This window comes from Opisthocomus hoazin, chromosome 6, assembly GCF_030867145.1.
Source record: "Opisthocomus hoazin isolate bOpiHoa1 chromosome 6, bOpiHoa1.hap1, whole genome shotgun sequence".
Classification (NCBI taxonomy): domain Eukaryota; kingdom Metazoa; phylum Chordata; class Aves; order Opisthocomiformes; family Opisthocomidae; genus Opisthocomus; species Opisthocomus hoazin.
The window spans coordinates 45,013,808-45,033,496 of record NC_134419.1 but is presented as its reverse complement, the minus strand read 5'-3'; the positions used below and the strand labels follow the sequence as shown (position 1 = coordinate 45,033,496).

At 42.3% G+C, this 19,689-nt stretch overlaps 1 protein-coding gene across 2 annotated transcripts in view; it reads right to left on the bottom strand.

Moving 5' to 3' along the window:
* The window catches only part of RET (ret proto-oncogene), an 85,116-nt gene extending 68,177 nt beyond the window's left edge, over window positions 1–16,939 (bottom strand). For both annotated transcript variants that reach the window (XM_075422966.1, XM_075422968.1), the window contains exon 1: window positions 16,683–16,939. In XM_075422966.1, the coding sequence (XP_075279081.1) occupies window positions 16,683–16,716 (34 nt within the window). In that variant the 5' untranslated portion in view covers window positions 16,717–16,939. The remainder of the gene's footprint in view (window positions 1–16,682) is intronic.
* Between the last annotated feature and the right edge of the window lie 2,750 nt (window positions 16,940–19,689).

Genomic DNA, 19,689 nt, shown 5'->3' with positions numbered 1-19,689 from the left:
AGGATTGATCCAAGCCCTCTGAAGGCAGCAGAGCTTGTCATAATGTTTGGACAAGAATTAAACTCCTTTTGGTGGTGGCTATCCTATTTCCTACTAGTTCATTTATTTACTTTTTTTTTTCCTTACTCATTTAACATACTGTCATCAAAGCACTGCTTGATTTTCATATAACATATTGACTTTGTAACGACTAAGTGGAAGAAACTAATTAATTTTGTAAAATTTACTTGTAATGCAAATACATCTATCATAACAAGATTAATTTTATCAAGCATATTGTCGACTAGCTTGTAAAGAAGTACTGGAAAATAAAATCAGCCTTTTGCATATTGTGTTATCTTCCATAAGGTATTTGTTAAACTGTGTAGTTGTATCGTGATAACTGTTTTCATTGCAAATCTGTTTATTTCATTAGTGTTTTTTTAGCTATTTTCAGTAAATCACATGTGGTAGCATAGGAAGAAAGATGACTTTAGTAAGGCAACTCCTAGTCTGCTTTGCAATGACTGTGGAGGGATGGCATTAAATATTTGCTTTATTTATCTTTGACAAAGCTTATATAGAGATGTATAGCATGTCAAAATGTATGTTACCTTTTAACCCCCACAAGCTACTATGTTTCTCACTTTTTCAGTGGGAATGATACACAACAATCATTAACAGAGTTTTCGATACATGGATCTAGCAGTTTGCTAATAAACAGCCTGATGAAGAAAGATATCTTAAGTTGCATTGTTCTCAGGAAATTAAAAATGGTTCATGGTACACAAAACATATCGAGAGTCATGAGTAATTATAATCACAGCCAAGCAAAACCAATCTACTTCATAATTTTTTTATAGCATTTGTGACTGTCATACCTAAATGCTGCCTAAGTAAATTGCTTCTGTACTCAAAGATGAAGAGCGGCTGTAACAGAAGAATCTAGGGTTTACCCCTGTCTTCAAACGAAGCCTCTCAGAACAGGTGGCTCTCTTTCAATTTGTCCTGGACACAGTGTTTTCTAAAGTTTTTAGGAGCGCTTAGAGTGGGCTGCTCCCATCTAAAAGCAGTCTTTTCACCACTGTTTCCCCACGAGCAGAAAGCCTGATCCCAAGTTTTCACGTGCTTCGCTCCAAGTCTTGCAAGACACCTTGCTCCAGCAGAACACAGTAAACCAAGGGGTAATGCTCGTCATCTAGACTGAGCCCAAACTTAGCTGGAATATTTTCTTGATCCCACTCCCACATCTGCAGTAAACAATGTCGTTTCTCTGAAGCAGCTAATGACAACAGCAACAATCTGGCTGTCAATCAAAACCACCAGCTTTTGCAGATCAGAAGCAACCCCAGGTGATGAACAAGGAAGCATGGATGGAACGGTCATACAAAGAGAGCTAGATACAGCTTATTTCTAGAAAAATGACCTGTCTGAAATATCCTTCTATGGCTCATTATTACATTAGATTTTCTTGTTCTTTTGCTGCAGCTGTCTTTAAAAAGAAAATGAAAGGAAAGCAAACACAGGTGTTTACTCAAGGACCAACTCACCTGCTGCTCAGCTGCTCCACCTGCCCCTGTCGCCTCGCTGCCCGGGCCAGCCGTACAGCTGGGATGATGCATCACTGCAGGAGCACGTTTTTAAATCAGGTACCTTCAGGGGTTTGTTTCTGAGAAAGTGGAAGGAAGGATAAAGACTTCTCCTTCATATCACATCACTCACCCAGTTTGCATCTCTCCTGTACCTTTTTTGAAGCAGAAAAAGCACAGTGGTTGAATCCTTCAGGCTTCTGAATGCCAGGCTAATGCGCAATTCACCCCTTCGTAATGAAAGGCATCATCATTCAAGGGCATCTGCACCATCCTCCCCCAGATAACAATTTACTGAAGCAGCGAAAGGGAAAGAGCTTTCAAAGTTTGTTGCAAAATTTCAGATCTGTGTTTGAACAGCGTTGATGGATTTCCAGAAGCAGAGTGATCTGCTTTGAATTAGCCATTATCTTTTACATCCCTCCATGTTTCCTGTCATCACAAAAGAAGATGAGTTACCCTTTAACTTACTGTAGAATAATCTCTGACTACCAGCAAAGGGGTAGTTAATGCTGTTGGCAAGGATGATTTAGGAGACTATTTCAAAGCTCAGTTAACTATAAAAACAGGAGTCACGCTAAAACAGCCTCATTCACTCTGCATACCAAGTGCGAGGGAAGCAGGGCTTTATACCACAACTGTGGGGAGATGTGACAGTATGACGGGAAACAGTAGTTTCTCACTCGACAAATGGGTCCAGCTTTGCTGGCAGGAATGGGTGTTCATCAACTGTTGCTAAAATATAGTATATAAAGTGTGACATCAGTGCCCAGAACTGTCCTGGCCCAGATCTGACAGGCCTAAGTGTATGAAGAGGAAATCCTTACCTTACAGATCAAGCAGATTAAACATTACTTTACAGATTTCCCATTTAAACAAACCAAGTAACCTGACAGCTGCAAATAGACCAGACAAACCTTTAGTATTCAGAAGATGACTCAATTCTGAAATTTTTTAAAATGTATTTTTAAACCTCCTATAATGAAAACGTCCACTGTTTCAGAAAGTTACTTTACAGTCCTTTTTATGTGCCTTCTGCATAGCAGCAAACAAATGCCCCCAAGTCATTAGATAGTCGGAAGTTTTTGTTTGCTTTGACTTTTTTCTTCAGTTAGCTTGTTATTCTTACATCATTAAATATGTACACTTCAGTTTTTTTCCACACAAAACCAACCGCCTTCTGCTAAAAAAGAGGATGGGCAGCTGTGTATTCACAATTGACAAAAATTTTGTTGTGCAATATCATCACTAGCAACAGGGGTTCCCAGCATTTTATATCGCTGTATCTCTCAACCCTCATTCTCTTCTCTACAACAATATGTATGTTTATCGTCAAGGTTTAAATTGCAAACACCACTGAAACAGTTGTTTAGTATGGCTTCTTAGATCTTTCCCGTGGTTGACAGACTATCGGTAGCACGAATCCCACAGTTCAAGAACCACTGATCGTAACGAAACGCATTTCCCCATGGATATTCAGCAGCCGGAGGCACAATACAGAAACCCTGACATCGAGGGAAAGACCACCAACATATCTGAATAATGTATTGAACTAAACCATAATTTAAGTAGTACCACTCCAGAGAGAGTAAAACCAAATAAACTTGCTCATATTTAAGTACTTGACAACAAGCTGACTCTTAATTTTGTAATGAGAAATCCAGACTCCTGCAAATGCAAAGCACCTTCAGTGCACCTGATTCTCCTCCAGCATTTTCGAAATAACAGTAACATTATTTAGGGAGATAAAATCAACCAAACAGTCCATGTGGCATATTTAATTTCTAGTATACTTATTTCATGTCAGATTGCAACCTCCCACTTCATATATTACTATAGAACATCTTGTTATTGAAAAACAACCATAGATATTTAAAATAGAGAGCCACTACAAAATTTCTGTGTCTTACTCCACTGGCAGGACTGCTAGACGGTCTTTTCAAGGGCTTGAAGACCCTGTTAAATATTCCCCTAACTCTGGCAGTGGCCCTGATGCCCATCACTGGCCATTCGCTTCCCACAATAATCCAAACGAGTAACAGCTCTACCAAAATGATCAGCAGTGAGACAGTTGCCAATGACCATATATAAAGCACTTTTTAAGACTTCAGATGTTGATGTGTCATTGAGACACCCCCCCCCCTTTTACAGATTTTATTCCAAAGCAATTTGCAAACTCTGGAAGTTGTCACCAAATTTGGCTTCCCTTACTTGACATTGGGAAAAGCTACTGGGACAGAAGGAATGGAAACTAATCTCAATGTGCTCTCCAGAAGCAAGGATAGCATCTTTAAAAAAACAAAAAAAAACCCAGCTATTAATAATAGCAGCAATTTCATTCTTGTCTTAATTGTTTTACGGTCTACAGGTTACCTGAAAACTAGGGGAAAAACCAATCTTAATTAAGTGATACTAGAAGAGACTGTTACCCCATTAAATGCACTGGTGAGCATCCTGCCCATTCTGCATTTGACAGTACTTTCTGCATTGGCAGTTTCCTGATTTCCCCTACACTCAGGCCTGTTTTCCCTCATTAAGTAGATCTGACATTAAAAACAGAAAAGAAACATGCATTTTAACACCAACTTTGCTGGATTTTCCCCAAGCTAGTAAGATGCACACAAGCTTTTCTAATGTTTAATTTCTTCTCTCACTGACAACTTTTTTTTTAAGCCCATTCTTTCTAAGAAGGGCTACATTTGGGGGTGCTGGTCAACCCTAACTACATATGGGCTTATAAAAAAAAGAGGTACAGACAGGTCTTTGCACAAAAAACTTCAGTGTTGTTAACAGTTTAGGCAACATACGCCATGATACATGGGTGTATCTGCATCTATTATCTAGTGATATCTAAGGACAGTCAGAATTAAAGTTGCTGAAAGGAGGTGTCTGTTGTGAAAAAGGAAAGACGAGGTGTTCTGCAGTTTCTTCAAGTCACTCAGTGACAATAACACTCCTTCTTATCTTTTTAATTAATGAAAAAAGAATTCAGGCTCAAAGTTTTCATTCTGTTGCAAGACTGATGGTACTCACTAACTATTCAAAAGCTAGATGTGAAAAAAAATCCAAACAAAACATTCCTCCCAGACAAAAATCACATGTCTAAAGTCACAGATGCTGTGACAGTGTCTGCACTCTTTATCAGGACATTTGGAAAGGTAATCACATAGCCCAGTGCAATTTCATTTTCAATGTCAGTTCCACACATTTGTAGGTTTCAGTCCAAACGCCAGAAAAGGTGACAAGGTAACAATTCTGTTTTAAATCAATACTAACTAGGATTGAATTCAGTCCTTGGAAAGGAGCAATAACAGTCTCTCTTCTTCGTAGTGATTTCCTGCCTCTATCTTGCATTTAGAATGGGATAGAACCTATTGTTATGTCATGCTGGCACATACAGAGTAAATGAAAATCTTCTCCGAATGGGAAATAGGATAACATTCTAGCACCGTATTCCCCCACAGTTCTATTTTGTAAAAGACTATCAGTTCCTTCCATGAGACCGGTACTGCCAGCCAACAGCAGTTAAGCAAACTCATGCCCTAAACCCCATTTTAAATTAAGCACATTTAAACATGAACACTTAATTTGAAAAGGTTGTGGAATTATGAGTGCATTATTGCAGTGAAATATACTACGAAACGGAGCCAATAATGAAAAAAATACAAACTGTACTTCTTCAAAGGCTAAAATCTAGCAAAGCATTGCATTGATAAAAGGGAAAACTTTGGAGGAACGTTCTCAGCAGCAGAAGTCAAAGACAGATAAATGGTCCCGGCAATTGCAATTCAGGATTCAGGGTGGAAAATACTGACAGTAGAGTTATAACCCCAGCGCTGTTTTTTTTCATGGTCTTTCTGCTATCATTAAATTCTCATTTATTAAGAACTGATTACCAAACCATAAATCCAGTTCAACTCTTAAGAAAATGGATATTCAAATCCTGTGTCTACTTCAACAAATATTGTCACTCCAATGTGTTTCCCTTTCTGACTGTAGAAAACAGCACACTCTGTTTTTCTGGGTGACGAGGTTAGGCCATAAGTATACAGACTTTTTCAAGGCCCTAACTGGAAACGCTCAGTGCCAGTGTGAGGCCCCCAACTCATTGCCTGGGATTTATGAACACTGAGCATGGTATTAGAACTTGATTTTTAAAAAGACAAGGACCACCACATATCAAATATATCCCTGGAGATATTCTGGAAACCAGAAACTCCAGTAGCTCATCTTGACATCAAAGGCATCTAGCTCCTGTCTATTCAGCTGCTGATGATTAACAACATAAGTATTTTGACATCAACTCTCAAATTGTGTTGACCACAGACTCAAGTTATCATGATCTCTTAAAGGCCCTTAATTGATCAAATGCCAGGCATTAACTTCAGCAGACATACAAAGGCTGCATCTGTCTTATTTCTTACACCCTAAGCACAAACCATAAGAAGCTGAAGTCAAAAGTTCCCAAAGGAGGTCATCTAACTCACCCAAGTTTGGACCGATTACACATAAGCAACACCAACACGTTGCTGTCCCCCATCTGTTCTTCAGGTACTCCCACAGTGACAGAAATCCCACGGTGACTGCAGACAACCGATTCCTGCAACTCCCTGAATCTTACTTGCAATGATATAAGCCTCACGTGTCTTCTTTCCACCATCACTCTGCTTTCACCATTACATCCACCTTTAAAATCCTTCTGCATAAGAAGTACGAAGGCCAAAATGCACCACTCAAAACTGGATGGTGCCAGTATCCATCAGGAAATAGGCTACTGGCCAGATGGACTTTCAGCATGACTCCGTGTGGTAATTCTTACATTATCACCACCACAAAGGATTACAAGGGGAAGTGGGGGGGGTAGTATTATATATTTTGTCAGAAGGATATTTTAGCAACGGAACATTTTATAAAATAAGTAAAAGTCCTTGTTACCAGGCTCTTTCTTACTCTGACACACGTAACTACCAGATTCAAGCTAAACTGAGTTCACGATTACCAACCCAAATACTTTCATAATGTACCTTTCCCTTATTGTCTCCTACGAGTTGTGTTGTGGACAAAATATTCTGAAAGCCTAAAGTAAAGACTTGTATAGATTCTTCTAATTTGCTTTCTAATTGTCAGGTACTTAGGACGTCTATGCCATGATATCAAGATTCCCCGTGCAGAGACAAAGCACAGGATTTTTTCGATACAATGAAAAATTCACATCTAACTGCATGATGTCAAAAGACAAGGCTTTAATAAATTATTGGGAAAATCGCAAAAATACAAGTCAAAATAGAGTCTGTGGCAGCCAGATTTAAAAAAAATAACAAACAAAAAACCAAACAACAACAAAACAAAACAAAGGGGGGGGGGCAAAAAAAGCACATGTAAAACCTTGGCCTTTCTATTCTTAATTATTTTCTTCAGACTTTTATTGCCCTGAAACATTTGGCCCAGTTTTCATTCAAATTTTATTAGCCTAAAATCTACAAAGAGAAAGCGTTAAATAAAGAACCTTCCCCCAACAATAACAGGCTTGCTTAAATGCCTCAATATTGTAAGAAAAAAGTCATTTTATAAATGTTTCCCTTTTTTACAAAGGGTGATATCTCACAGTCTCCCAAAGATGATCCTGCTTGCTGTTGAATTTACAGAAACTAAGTTTTAAACTTTTGGGTTATTTTCTCTCTTTCTCTCTCTTTTTAAATACAAAAGAATCTGGAAAATGTGTGTTCTAAACTCCCTCACTATCCAAAAAGTCCTTAGCAAAGCAATTTAGGACAACTCTTCCGATATTCACAAAGGCAAAAGTGTATCAAAGCAATAAAACTGTTTAAAATGCTTTCTCATTCAGAGCACGTCAGCAATGCTGAATTGAAACGTGCAATAAAATCTATATTATGCCCATATTGTTCCCCTCCTCATTACTTCAAAACTTAAACATTCAAACCCAAAATTTAAACACTCCCATTGCTTTTTTTTTTGTTTCATAATTGGGATTGGGATGAGCCATTGTAGAGAAATTGTCTTCCTCAGTCCTTTTTATTTCAATGACATCCACAGGCTCGACTAGAGAAATCTTTACCCTGATTTGCCCAAAAGCAGTATAACAGGCAATCATAATCCACTGTATTTGCTTCTCTAGTTCTTTCCAAAGACACTGTGACTATCAAAACACAAATGGGGTACCTAGTACATAACTCCCAGTTCGAAAGCAGCACAAGTGATCCACGGTAACCGAGCACCAGAAACCGTTGCCAAATCTGAACAGCTCAAGGAAATGACAGGCTTATAGGAAGGTTTAAGGGCAAATCTTACCGGTTCTAACTCAGGGACTTTAGTTAGAGTATTAAGCAGGCTCCTCAGTAAAACTATCCAGTAAAATAAGTAAATATATATCTACATGTATGCACATAGAAAGAACTTTGTTCATGCTGTCAGCGCAAAGTATCTCAAACGCGTACCTTAGCTACACTGAGAGAGCGGTCAGGAGCATTGCATCTAACCCTCAGATGACAAGGCAGGACAAAGATAGCCAAATTAGCTCTAAAGATACTAGCCTAGATACTGTAAACTAAGGTGACGCGGAGCTCAGTGCAAGCTAATCTCACCTACACTCCCGAGACCACGTGCTGCTTCCAAACGAGATGGACCTTTGTATTCTGCAGGCAGCAAAAGAAGTTTGAGATGTTACACTTACTTGTAACGTTACTCGCGCAACGGGAAAACCTGTCTTTCAGAGCCAATTCAACCGTTAGTCTAGGCACACACCAGGAAGCAGGACTGAACAGCAACGGGCAGCAAAGAGAAATCCAGCACTGAATGTACGGCCACAGTTTTAACTTTGGGAACTTCTGTGCAATTCTTGACAGGGCTTTGATTCAGCAGTCCCAGTTTAAAACGTTCTGCTGATATGGGATAAACCTAAGCGTATGCCTAAGTACTTCAGAGATGCAAGAAGGCTCTGCTAAAGTGCTTTACAAAATGATCTTCTTCATACGGGAGGCGCCAACACAGCACTTCGTCGTCGTTGTTAATAATGATCATTGGATGCTTTCTCCAAAGATCCTGTCAGAACTTCCCGGTTACCACAGTGCAATTTCGCACAACTACCAAAATAGCCAATGCCCTCTACCCAAATCCACTCTCATTCCCTACTCCGAGTTTGAATTTTTTTTTTTTCCCCTGAAAATAAACTTCTCCTTTTCTTAGTAAAATCAAAAGCTTAAGCCTTTTCCTGATGAGAGTTTCTGTATCCTCTCCTTTCCCCTCCCTGTTACTTAGATTTCATGAACAGCACCCTTTTGACTTACAGCCTTGCAAACCACAAAGCAATGGCAATGTGATTTAGAAATATTTTCATATAATTTGCCAGTGTCTGGTTTTATTCTTCGTAAAAGAAAGTCTGACTGCAGCCCTAGAGTACATGCACATTTTAAACTCTCTCCTACTTTGAGATGACTGTCATAAATGTATGTATTAATGATTCTATACTGGGTATTCCCATTCAAATAGACATAATTCATTTAATACATATATTAAAAGCAAGCTGTTTAAAGCCATAGATGACTATTATGGGCTAAATTTCAATAAGCCATAGCTTTTCTTTGACTTTATGTTCCATTTTATTTGTATAAATCTAAATTCTTTCTCCCTTCCCCCTCTTCTATGCAAAACAGCAGGAACGCTGGTGGTCAGCGCTGGTCTTCCTCCCCAACGCACAGCAGCAACACAGAGAGCTACTTCCAGCCTGACAGGTAATTTTTGAGGAACACAATGGCAGGGAGTGGAGAAGGCAACCTAGAGAATCATATCCATGCTCACCAACATTTTGTAAACAATTCATATTTCTTACACTCTCCTTTCTCTTTGCACAGAAACAGTGTTCAACATCTACTTTTAGATAATAGAATATGGAAGGCCACCTTACCATCAAAGGCAAAAAACTCCAGAAGTGTCCTCCTAAGGGAGTCAAAGGGAGCTGCTCTGCAACATCCTTGTTAGGGACCAGTCTGAAAGTCTCAGCTCTTGATGTAGGAACAGTGTGGCAAACTACCCAAAATTATGCATCTACTCTTCACAAACCAGAGACACACCTGTCTGTCTTTAAGCCACCAGGAGGTTTATGTCTCATTGCCAAACCAGCTTTGGAATGGCACTGACAGGACTACTGGATGCCTGCTTGAATTCAGTGGCAAAACTAGGCTTTAAAGGGCTTCAGAGACATGTGAAATTCTGGTCTACTGTCAATATGAGTTTTTCCATTTCACACGTGAAAAGAACAGGTAATGGAATTGTCTGTATCAGAAAACTTGGTGTTTCTGAATAAGGAGAAAAACCTAGATTTAATTTTATTATCTGAGAATGAAATTTGTCTCACTTAGACAAAAGCCATAATGGACACTAAAAAAAAACAACACCCATTACAGCAACACAAGCAACTTTGTTATATCAGTTAAATATAAGGTTTAATTAGTTTTCTAAATGCATACACTGAAAAGCCATTAGACAGCCATTAGGAATAATATATCCATTTCCTTTCTACGATCACCTGACTTAGTTAGCCAAATTTCTAAAGTTATTCAGTCAAACAACATTTTTGGCACGATTCTCCTGGTAAAGTTTCCAGTTCCCTTTATTTGACTGCAATCACTGCAATTGAGTGAGGGGACTGGAGCATCTCCACTACGAGGAGAGGTTGAGGGAACTGGGCTTGTTCAGCCTGAAGAAGAGAAGGCTGCGAGGGGACCTTATAAATGCCTACAAATATCTGAAGGGTGGGTGTCAGGAGGATGGGGCCAAGCTCTTTTCAGTGGTGCCCAGTGACAGGACAAGGGGTAATGGGCACAAACTGAGGCACAGGAAGTTCCGTCTGAACATGAGGAGGAACTTCTTCTCTCTGAGGGTGACGGAGCACTGGAACAGGCTGCCCAGGGAGGTTGTGGAGTCTCCTTCTCTGGAGATATTCAAGACCCGCCTGGACAAGGTCCTGTGCAGCCTGCTGTAGGTGACCCTGCTTATGCGGGGGGGTTGGACTAGATGACCCACAGAGGTCCCTTCCAACCCCTACTATTCTGTGATTCTGTGATTCTGTGATTCTGTAATTTTCCCTTAAATTCTAAAGCACTGATGATCATCCTCGCTTCGGCAGATTTACAGAGCATCTCCTTTAGCTAAAAATGCATCTGGTATGTTTATGGTCCCATTTCAAGATCCAGAATCTGAAACTATTCAGCTATTTTTATGAAATAATCTTTAAGAAAATCAGATTTGTGTTCTCCTTATATAGGGAAAAAAGACAAAACATCTGAAGAATAAGATGGCTTTAGATACCTTTTTAAAAAAACCTGGGTTCCAAAAGGAGCAAAATCCATCTGGCTATTCATACCTCAGACAACTTCCTATTATATTAATAAAAACTTTCTTAATAACCTTAGTAACTAGCAACCTATCTACATGAAACCTTGTCAAAAGACTCACAATCACTTCACCAAAACATTGTGGAAATGGCCAATACACCTCACTGACGAAAGACAACATCCCATTGTAAAAATAAAGCCTCTGAACAGATTTTATTCTGTTCAGCTTCTCTGATGCTGCGTCATCACTTTGGAGATTCTGCAAAGTTTTCCAGTGTATTTTCCCTGCTTGGTGTCAGTTCCAGTGCAGGGTTATGTGACAGGCAATCAACAACACATACGGCATGCAAAGGAGAACGTTATCGATGGTGATATTTTACAGAAACCTAAGAGAGAGTGTGAGACGACGAGCAAATCTGTAGCACAGCTGTTACCGAACTTGAATCTTGATGTAACCAAACTAATATGCAAAACTCAAATCTATCCTTCTCCTATGGTGATTGCTTTATTTCTCCTCGCAATGCTTCAGTTGTTTGCTTTCCAAAATGTAATAGAGAGTTTCTGCAGAATAAACAACTCCAAAGTTTCTTTTGAATAATCTAGTGAATTTTTAAGCTCTGCTTCTATCAAACCAAAAAGAGTAGAAAGTGAGACCCAAGAAGAGACTCCGCACAATGAACGTGCCTCGGTCCCGAAAGAGCATGCTCTTAACACACACCTTCCACACGCAGGGCATCACCATCTGCATCAAAGCAAGTTTTGCAATGCTACTAATGCAAAAGCTCGCACCCAATTAGCAGTGTCGAGAAATCCGTCGCATTTCAAAACCCAGAGACAATTGCGGTCAGTCACTGGCGGGCGCCAGTCTCAGCTCTGCTGGAAAGCTGAGGGATGCCAATGTATGAATTAAGCAAACCCTCTCCTCACCGCAGACGGACTCCAAGTGACCTTTGCACAAAAAGGCTCTCTGGAAAACACTGAGCTACTACAGTATGGGGGGTTTTCCAACCCACGGCATATTTGTGTTTGCTGGTTTGCATTACGGGGGAGATGGCAGCCCAGGAGGAGTGGGAGCTGTGAACTCTTGTTTAGTGTTATTATATCTCCTTTAAATACGCAGTATGCATAGAACAGTACAGTTGCCAAATGAGGTACTGAGGAGAGAGCTACTATTTGGTTTCCCTCAAATCAGTTACCTCAGTTCAACTCCTAAAAAAGACTAGAATTAGTACTCGCTTCGTTACCAGCCTGAGCAGCGGTGCCAAGAATGCAAGTACAGCAACAAGCGAGCAAATCCTTCCCCTCCTGCCAGGGGCCAAAGTTGGGGAGAGCGGAAGAAACAGAGATCAACAAAATACATGTTTTCTTACCAGTCATGCCTGTGAGTTTCAGTTAAAAAAAAAATAAAAAATAAAAATTAGAAGACATATGGATGGAAAACTGAACGTGGGCATGTTACTGAATGTGCATCTTGTATTCAGGTGCTGAACCAACGCTGTCATACAAACTGACTGCTTATGTTAATGCTATGAGAAATCTCTCCTGCTAATCAAAGCATAATGAATAAGATTCTTAGTATTAAATGCTGGCTTTTTGTAATCCTCATATTAATTTCCTTTATACTGTCTTTATGATAGTAACAAAACCCATGAAGCCAAAGACCGAGACGCCAACAGACTGGCAGAACTAATCAAGCCAATACTGCACATTGCCCTGACACCCACCATGAGAAGGCAGGCAGGTCGGCAAACACGGGCATCTGAGGTACAGAAGCGACAGCAAAAACAATGAGCAGGGAATTAAATATAACACAAATATGGATCCTATTAGCATGAGTCAAAAAACCCAACACAGCACGTTACTTTTTGTAAAATGGAAAATGCTACAGGCTGTGAACTTCAGTGCAAAAGTTTGTTTGTGGCGGAAATGGAAGGTGAAGGACCTGGGAATAGGAATAAAGCATGCACAGACCCTGGGTCTGCAGGGCCACGGAGGGCCCGGGCACCTTCCCCAGTCACCAGCAGAGCGCTGGGATGAGCCCTGCAGCTGGGGAAGCCGCAGTCCCATGGCCCACACCAGTGGAAGCTGCTGCCCGGAGCGAGGGGATGCGCTGTGAGCTGCCTGGGGAAGAGCCAGAGCATGAGAGACTCAACCTCTGGGCAGAGGGAAGTAACAAAGCAGAAAAGAATCAAGGTGTCATAATTAATACCCTTTTTGCTACCAAAAAGAGCAATGAGGTTTGAAATCTCCTCACAGACCCTCTCCAAGGAGGACACATGAGATCTAATGAAGTGCCTCTCACTTTTCTCCACGGATTCCCTTCGCCCTTGCCCTACAGCCAGAGATATAATCTAAAAAAGTAAAATGCAAATCATACGTTGTCTGACCAGATCACTGCCTAAAATGACAGGCACACAAACAAATTTATGTCTGTCTTTAGCCTGCCCCCTGACACAAGCCAACGGTCTTTGCTCCACCATTTGATCTGATGAGCACTGTTTTGATCTAAGGCTGTTAGCGTACAGGCAACCATTTTTCCAGAAGAATCACATAGGTGTTCTTTTCCTAGAGAAAACATCCGTTTTCTGTCATGAAATACAAATATTACACAAAATATCTAAACTTTGGGGAGAAGAATGTCAATATTTGCACAGTTGGTTTCTGAAGTCTGTCCTTGATCTGGGTGCATGAGTTGAGCGAGGACTTGTAAATTGTAACCAGCCAAAACAGAACATTAACAGATCCTCAGCAGCATGCAAATGCACTGTAAGCATCAATCCCATACAGTGCTATAATGAACATCAGAATTAATACGTTCATCAGCAGTTTCATATCACAGTCAATAAAATATAGAAAAGTTTGGATAGTCTGTATTCAAGAGCACATTTGTTAAAGTAGTGTCTCTATTATTGCCACTTAGAAGCAGGTTTCCTTTCCAATTTTACGAAATGTGCATACTGTACTGCTCACAAACTTCATTTTACTCACTGAGAATAGACTATCTCTTTGCAAGTGCTCCCTTTAACAACAAAAACTACTTTCCAGACAAGACAATCCTACCAAGTCTTTCCCACAGGCTCTCTTTTCTACACCTCACTGAACAAGGTCCTTCCCTTGTACCAGTGAGCTTCCAGAAATGAAACAAAACTCCAGTGCCAAACAGCCACGCAGCGCAGTGTGCAAGTCAACACCCTGAATCTGACAAGACGTAAAACTTTTGAAAAATACACGTGGACACTCTATAATAAAAATTTGCATTTATTTTAATTGATACTGATGAAAGGGACAAAAGCCTTAATTTGAGAAGAAACACTCCTTTTGTTTTCTCTAGGCTGCCACATGCAAATACCAATGCCCGCAGGAGACTCCCGCATTGCTTACGGTGCAAGAGCAGCAAGGCTGCAGCCTTTCTGCTCCACAACAAACGCCTCAGTGTGCTTTTCGAAGCCTGCCAATACAAAAGAACCAGATCTAATCCTTTCAACCAACAGCACGCACACCAGACCGATTAACCCAGCTCACTTGGTAAAAGGCAATCTCGTTCCAAGCTAGAGGAAACCTGTGGCTTAGTTGTGAGCACGTGTTTTAAGGACTACTGCGGTTTTAAGCTCTCCAAAACGCCACAGTCAGATAAACCAAAGATGCACCAACAGGAGCTGAATGCAAGGGTGTCACTGCGCATTGACTTTGGGTCGGAATCACCTATGACGAGGTCTTGCCCGGGTGAGAGAGATTCCTTCACAACACCCAGCGAGAGGGCGACGTAGCTACCATCAGGGAATCTCTGGCTTTCCCCTAGGATGGAGCCCACGGAAGCTTCATCGTGTTCCTCCCCCAGCCAGGGGACCACAGCATCACACATCATGCTTCTAAACTGGAACTCTGTGCACGCAGGGATTTTGCTAATACCTCCAAGACACAACGACTCATCTTACCCCTGTTGTCAACTCAGCTTTTATTATAGACATAGGAATTAGTGTCACACATCTAAACAATGCAAAACAGCGCTCCTCGAGCAACAGACACCCATGCGACATTGCTAACACGCTAGACTTCTTGAAATAACTATGAATACAATTACCCTAAAGTGCGATCCTAAATGTACACAACTTTTCTTCCCCATAGTTTTGGTAAAAATTCAGGGGAATCAAGTATTAAGCCTCACCAGCCACAGCTGAGAGCATAAACAAAATTAATATTTGCAATTATAAGTATAAGCAAGTAGTATTAAAAAAAAAAAAAAGTCTACTTGGCAGTCTCTTCTACTCAAATAAATTAACTTCTATAATATTCCTCCAAGCTATGGACAGATCCAAGAGTTAACAATTTATAGTCACATTTAATAAGAAGCCTCTCAAACTGATTTCCAACTACTTAGGTCTGATACTTAAAGAAGAAGGGTTTAGATATCTGTTTTGAGGGAGGAGAACACACAGAGACAACACCCTTTCCCACCCGTGACTTTCAGAGTGACATTCATATAAAGATACACAAGTAAAACCAAATGACAGTCTAACTGAAAGGGAAACAATGAAGAAAAAAAACCCAACTCGTACGAGAAGGCGGCTTGGGAGCGCCAAACACCAGTTAGTGCTGTCCGTACAGTATTCCACAGCAACACAGCATGAACAGGAGCAAGTTCACTTGCCCAGCTTAAACCAGAGTCACTGAAAACCATTTTCAAGCAAAGGCATGTGACTCATTTTGGCTCGTGAAAACATACCCCTCAAACTGAACAACTTAGGTAAATTACATTTCTCCTAATTCTGCCAAAAACATTACAGAAAAATGCATTTGCCAAAGATAAAAGCAAAGTAGGCATGATAGATCACCCATTAGCAATACAAGCACAGCTAATTCTTCCCGACAGTGAAACGACTTGGGATACAACCCATTTTATTTTTTTTTTAACTAGCGTTTAGACGTAGTCTAAACCCACGTGTTTTATTCCCAGCCATCCTAGGCTTGAGCACCAGTGATTTTTTATGAAGATCTGGCCTTAACAATAAAGTACTAGCAAGATAAAGAATCAGGGCAACTTGAAGTGGTCTAGCATGCTAAAGAAAAAATGAAATAAAATAGAGGCTTTGTAACCTCTGCAGATTACAGAGAGTAGCTGCAGATGGTGCCAACTAACACAATTTAAAACGATAACGAGAAGGAACAAGTTGCACGTTTTATGGAGAATCACAAGTACAGAATTACTGCTGCACTTCACTCTCTGTTCTACCAACTAGCGAACTACGGGGTGCGTCGGGGGCTGACTTTCTGTCACAAACGCCTTTTCGGTGCGCAAGGTTGCACTGCATCCTCTAGCAAGCAGCGACTCTGATTTATTCATGTAAACATCAGAAATGCATGGGCAAACAAAGCCATATGGAAGAAAGAGAGATACGATGGCTTTTCTGTTTGCTTTAGAAACGTGACATCTGCGGAGAGCATCATCTAAGTTACTATCCGGTAACTCTGCGTATTTTGGTCATTTTCATTTATCTGTCCAAACCCCGTTTGCATCTGCCGACGCAAAAAGCTCTGGGAGGGGAACAGCAGAGGAGGAAAAACGTTTTAGAAACTTAAAACGGGAATACACTCGAATATTCTTCCCTTTCGCATCATCAATTTAAAGCACAAGGAAACTCGCATCTGCTTCAATTTAGCGTCAGAGCTTAAACAGCAAGGAAAAAGCGCCGGGGTTATTTAAATCTCGAAGGGTTGTCGGAGCCGGACTCCACAACCCCCCGACCCGCGGCTCGGTGCTACTTACCCCCGCAGAGGAGGAGCACACCCGCCGCCCGCATCTTCCCCCGCCGCCCCGCACCGGGCGGGCTGCGGGCAGCCGGTCCCCGCCGCTCTCAGTCGGGCCGGCCCATGGCGGCGGGACGCAGCGGGCCGGGCAGGGACGGGACGCCTTCCTCCCCGAATAAAGCGTCCCGCTCCCCTGCGGGGCTCTGCGGGGAGCAGCCGGAGCGGCAGGCGGAGCCCCCCGGCCGAACCCCCCGCGCTGCTGGGGCCGGCGGCACCGCCCGGCTGGGGCCGGCCCCCCGCCCCTCCTCCGCCCCCGCTGCCGGGGGGCCGGGCGGCTCCGCCCCGGGCAAGGTGCAGTGGGACGGGACGGGGCGGCCGCTGCTCCCCCGCCGACCCCGCAGCGAGGAGGAGGAGGAGGAGGAGGAGGAAGGGCAGCCGAGCCGCGCAGACACTCCAGGTGCGAGACAAAGCGGGGACAGGCGCTGCGGCACCAGGATGGATCCAAGGGGCCGCCTTCCCCCCCCGCCCAAACACATTAAACGCGTTGAATAATTAATCCTTGGGAGAGGAGACAGTTTTTGCTTGATGGCAGGAGGATGCTGGAAGGGATGAGCGCTACCTGGCAGGCAACCAAAGTAACCCGGAACGCCAGCATCCCGCTTAAGCCACTTTCAAACCGCAAGCGGGAAAGGAAAAAAAAAAAAAAAAAATATATATATATATATATAAATAAAACCACACTGATCTAACCGAGCCAAACCGAAAATACCCCTCCCCCCCCGGGACCCTCCGCCTCGCCGGACCCCGCCGTTGAGCGCCGGGACCCCCCGGCACCCACCCACCCACCCCCCCAGCACGGGGGGGCCACACACCGACCCCTCGGCTGGAGGAAAAAAAAAACACCTGCCCTTGCCCTTCGCCTCGCCTCCCGGGGAGATGTCTTCTCCTCGCGGGTCACCTCGAGCCTGGCGGGGGGGGGAAATGTCTGCTCCCCCCTCCCCGAAGCTGATGCTGCGAGGGGACAGAGGCGGCGGAGCGATTCCCGGTGCAGTTTCACCAGGCGAGAGCTGCTGTAGGTCACCTAAACACCAACCGCACGGGAAATGTGCTCTCTAGCCTGAAATCATAAAGTTCTCTCCCTGCTTAAAATGCCCAGCCACCGTAAGAGGCAAAATACAAGAAATTACCCTACAGAACTGATAAAAATCACACCTATTTTAACTGTTCTGTTAAATCCCTACCAAGCATTCCCATGGTCTTCATCAGGCTTGGGAAAACAGCAAGGCGAGCGTGAGCACCCGAAGGGGTCACGATGAATTTGAGATGGGAGACCTGCATAAATTCATCGCATCTGAAGCTGCTTGACAGAGAGCGTAAATTAAACTTTTGGATACCGACGCACACACGCAAGTGTTTGTGGGGCTTTCACAAATGCCTGGAAGATGGAAGTGAGGAGCAGATTTGGGATGTCTCCATCAGCCGAGGGAAAGGCTATCGCAAAGAAAGCAACATACGAAACACTCACATTAAATCAATGCTCGGTGGAGAAATGTCTTACGTTAAGCTAAGCTTTATCTTAAATCATATTTAAAAGCTCGCACTGTATACGAATCAATATTGATGCCATCTAAAATACACCACTATCATCTGCACTGATAAATGCCAGTTTCCATCCAGGACAAAGTGACTTCTTGGAAGAATTTCAAGGACTTCCAATCTCTTCTGGCATCTCAGCAACTGAAGCCAAAGCTGTACTCCTCTGCCAACTTCAGGCTCTGCTCCAGCGCATTAAAACTGGTTTTAGATGCCATCGTGTTCGTCATACAAGAAGCAGAAGTAAGGTCACGAGAATAATTTTTTCATTTGATTCCCAGGCTTTTAAGTTAAGCAGATTTATGCGTTTTCAGAGGATCATAGCTTACGCACAGCACGCATGGGAAAAAGTTGCCAACTTGGATGAGAAAGGGACTAAACAGTAGTGTCTTTGGTGTTCCAGCTACCGCGATCACCACTCTAACGTTAATGTCGTCATCATCCCTCCTGGACCTGTTCTCCTTCATGGTGTCCAGTACGCTGCAAGCCTTCCACAAGGAAAAATGATGGTATATTGAGGAAATGTAGTTCATCCAGGAAACACAGCCTACCATAGAATCATAAAGGTTGGAAAAGACCTCTAAGATCATCAAGTCCGACTGTCAACCCATCACCACCATGCCTGCTAAACCATGTCCTGAAGTGCCATGTCTACACGTTTTTTGAACACCATACCATACGGAAGACAAAAATAACCGCAGCATCTCATGAAACCCTGCAAAAGCCTATCAAAATTGAGGCATTTTGGATTTTCACTCAGAATTCAATCTTCAGGGGGAAAAACAAAAACCCTTCCTGCCCAGCCTTGTTTCCACACCCCAAAAGAGGCCCGGTGCAGACTGTAAAGCATCTGCCCTGGAGTTTACTAGAAAGCACAAGCCTACAACCACCTCCTCCTTCCAACAGTTAACTTCTGTTCCGATATGCATTAAATACACGTTCATGTCACTCACTTGGTTTCTTTGTCTGAAAACTGAATGAAAATCAGCGCTAGTAAATGGGGAATAAAAAGGTAGGTGTCCTTAACTCTCCAGACAAGCTCAAGCTTTATGGTGACATCTCCCATCACTCTCCTAGCGAAAATACTTTGGAAATAAATTGACACTTCCCTGCAGGCTGGTGCAATTGTGAATCTATGGCTCATACTCTTTTTTTTTTTTCCTTCCCTGCTTTGAGTCATTCATTTGGCACAGGAGACTGAGATATTAAATTATTGTATTTTTTTTTCTTCTATAAAGGCACCCTGAGATGTCTTGATATGATAATGCTTCCTGAAACTGATGCTAATTGATAACTGTTCCTTGGTTTCATCAGAAGTCTTAGGTCATCCTCGTTTAGGTCATCCTCGTTCAGCATCAGGGCAAGACACTTGAGGGCTGTTCCACCTTTCCATGTTTTCCAAACATTCATGCACGAACACCGAAATATCTTCA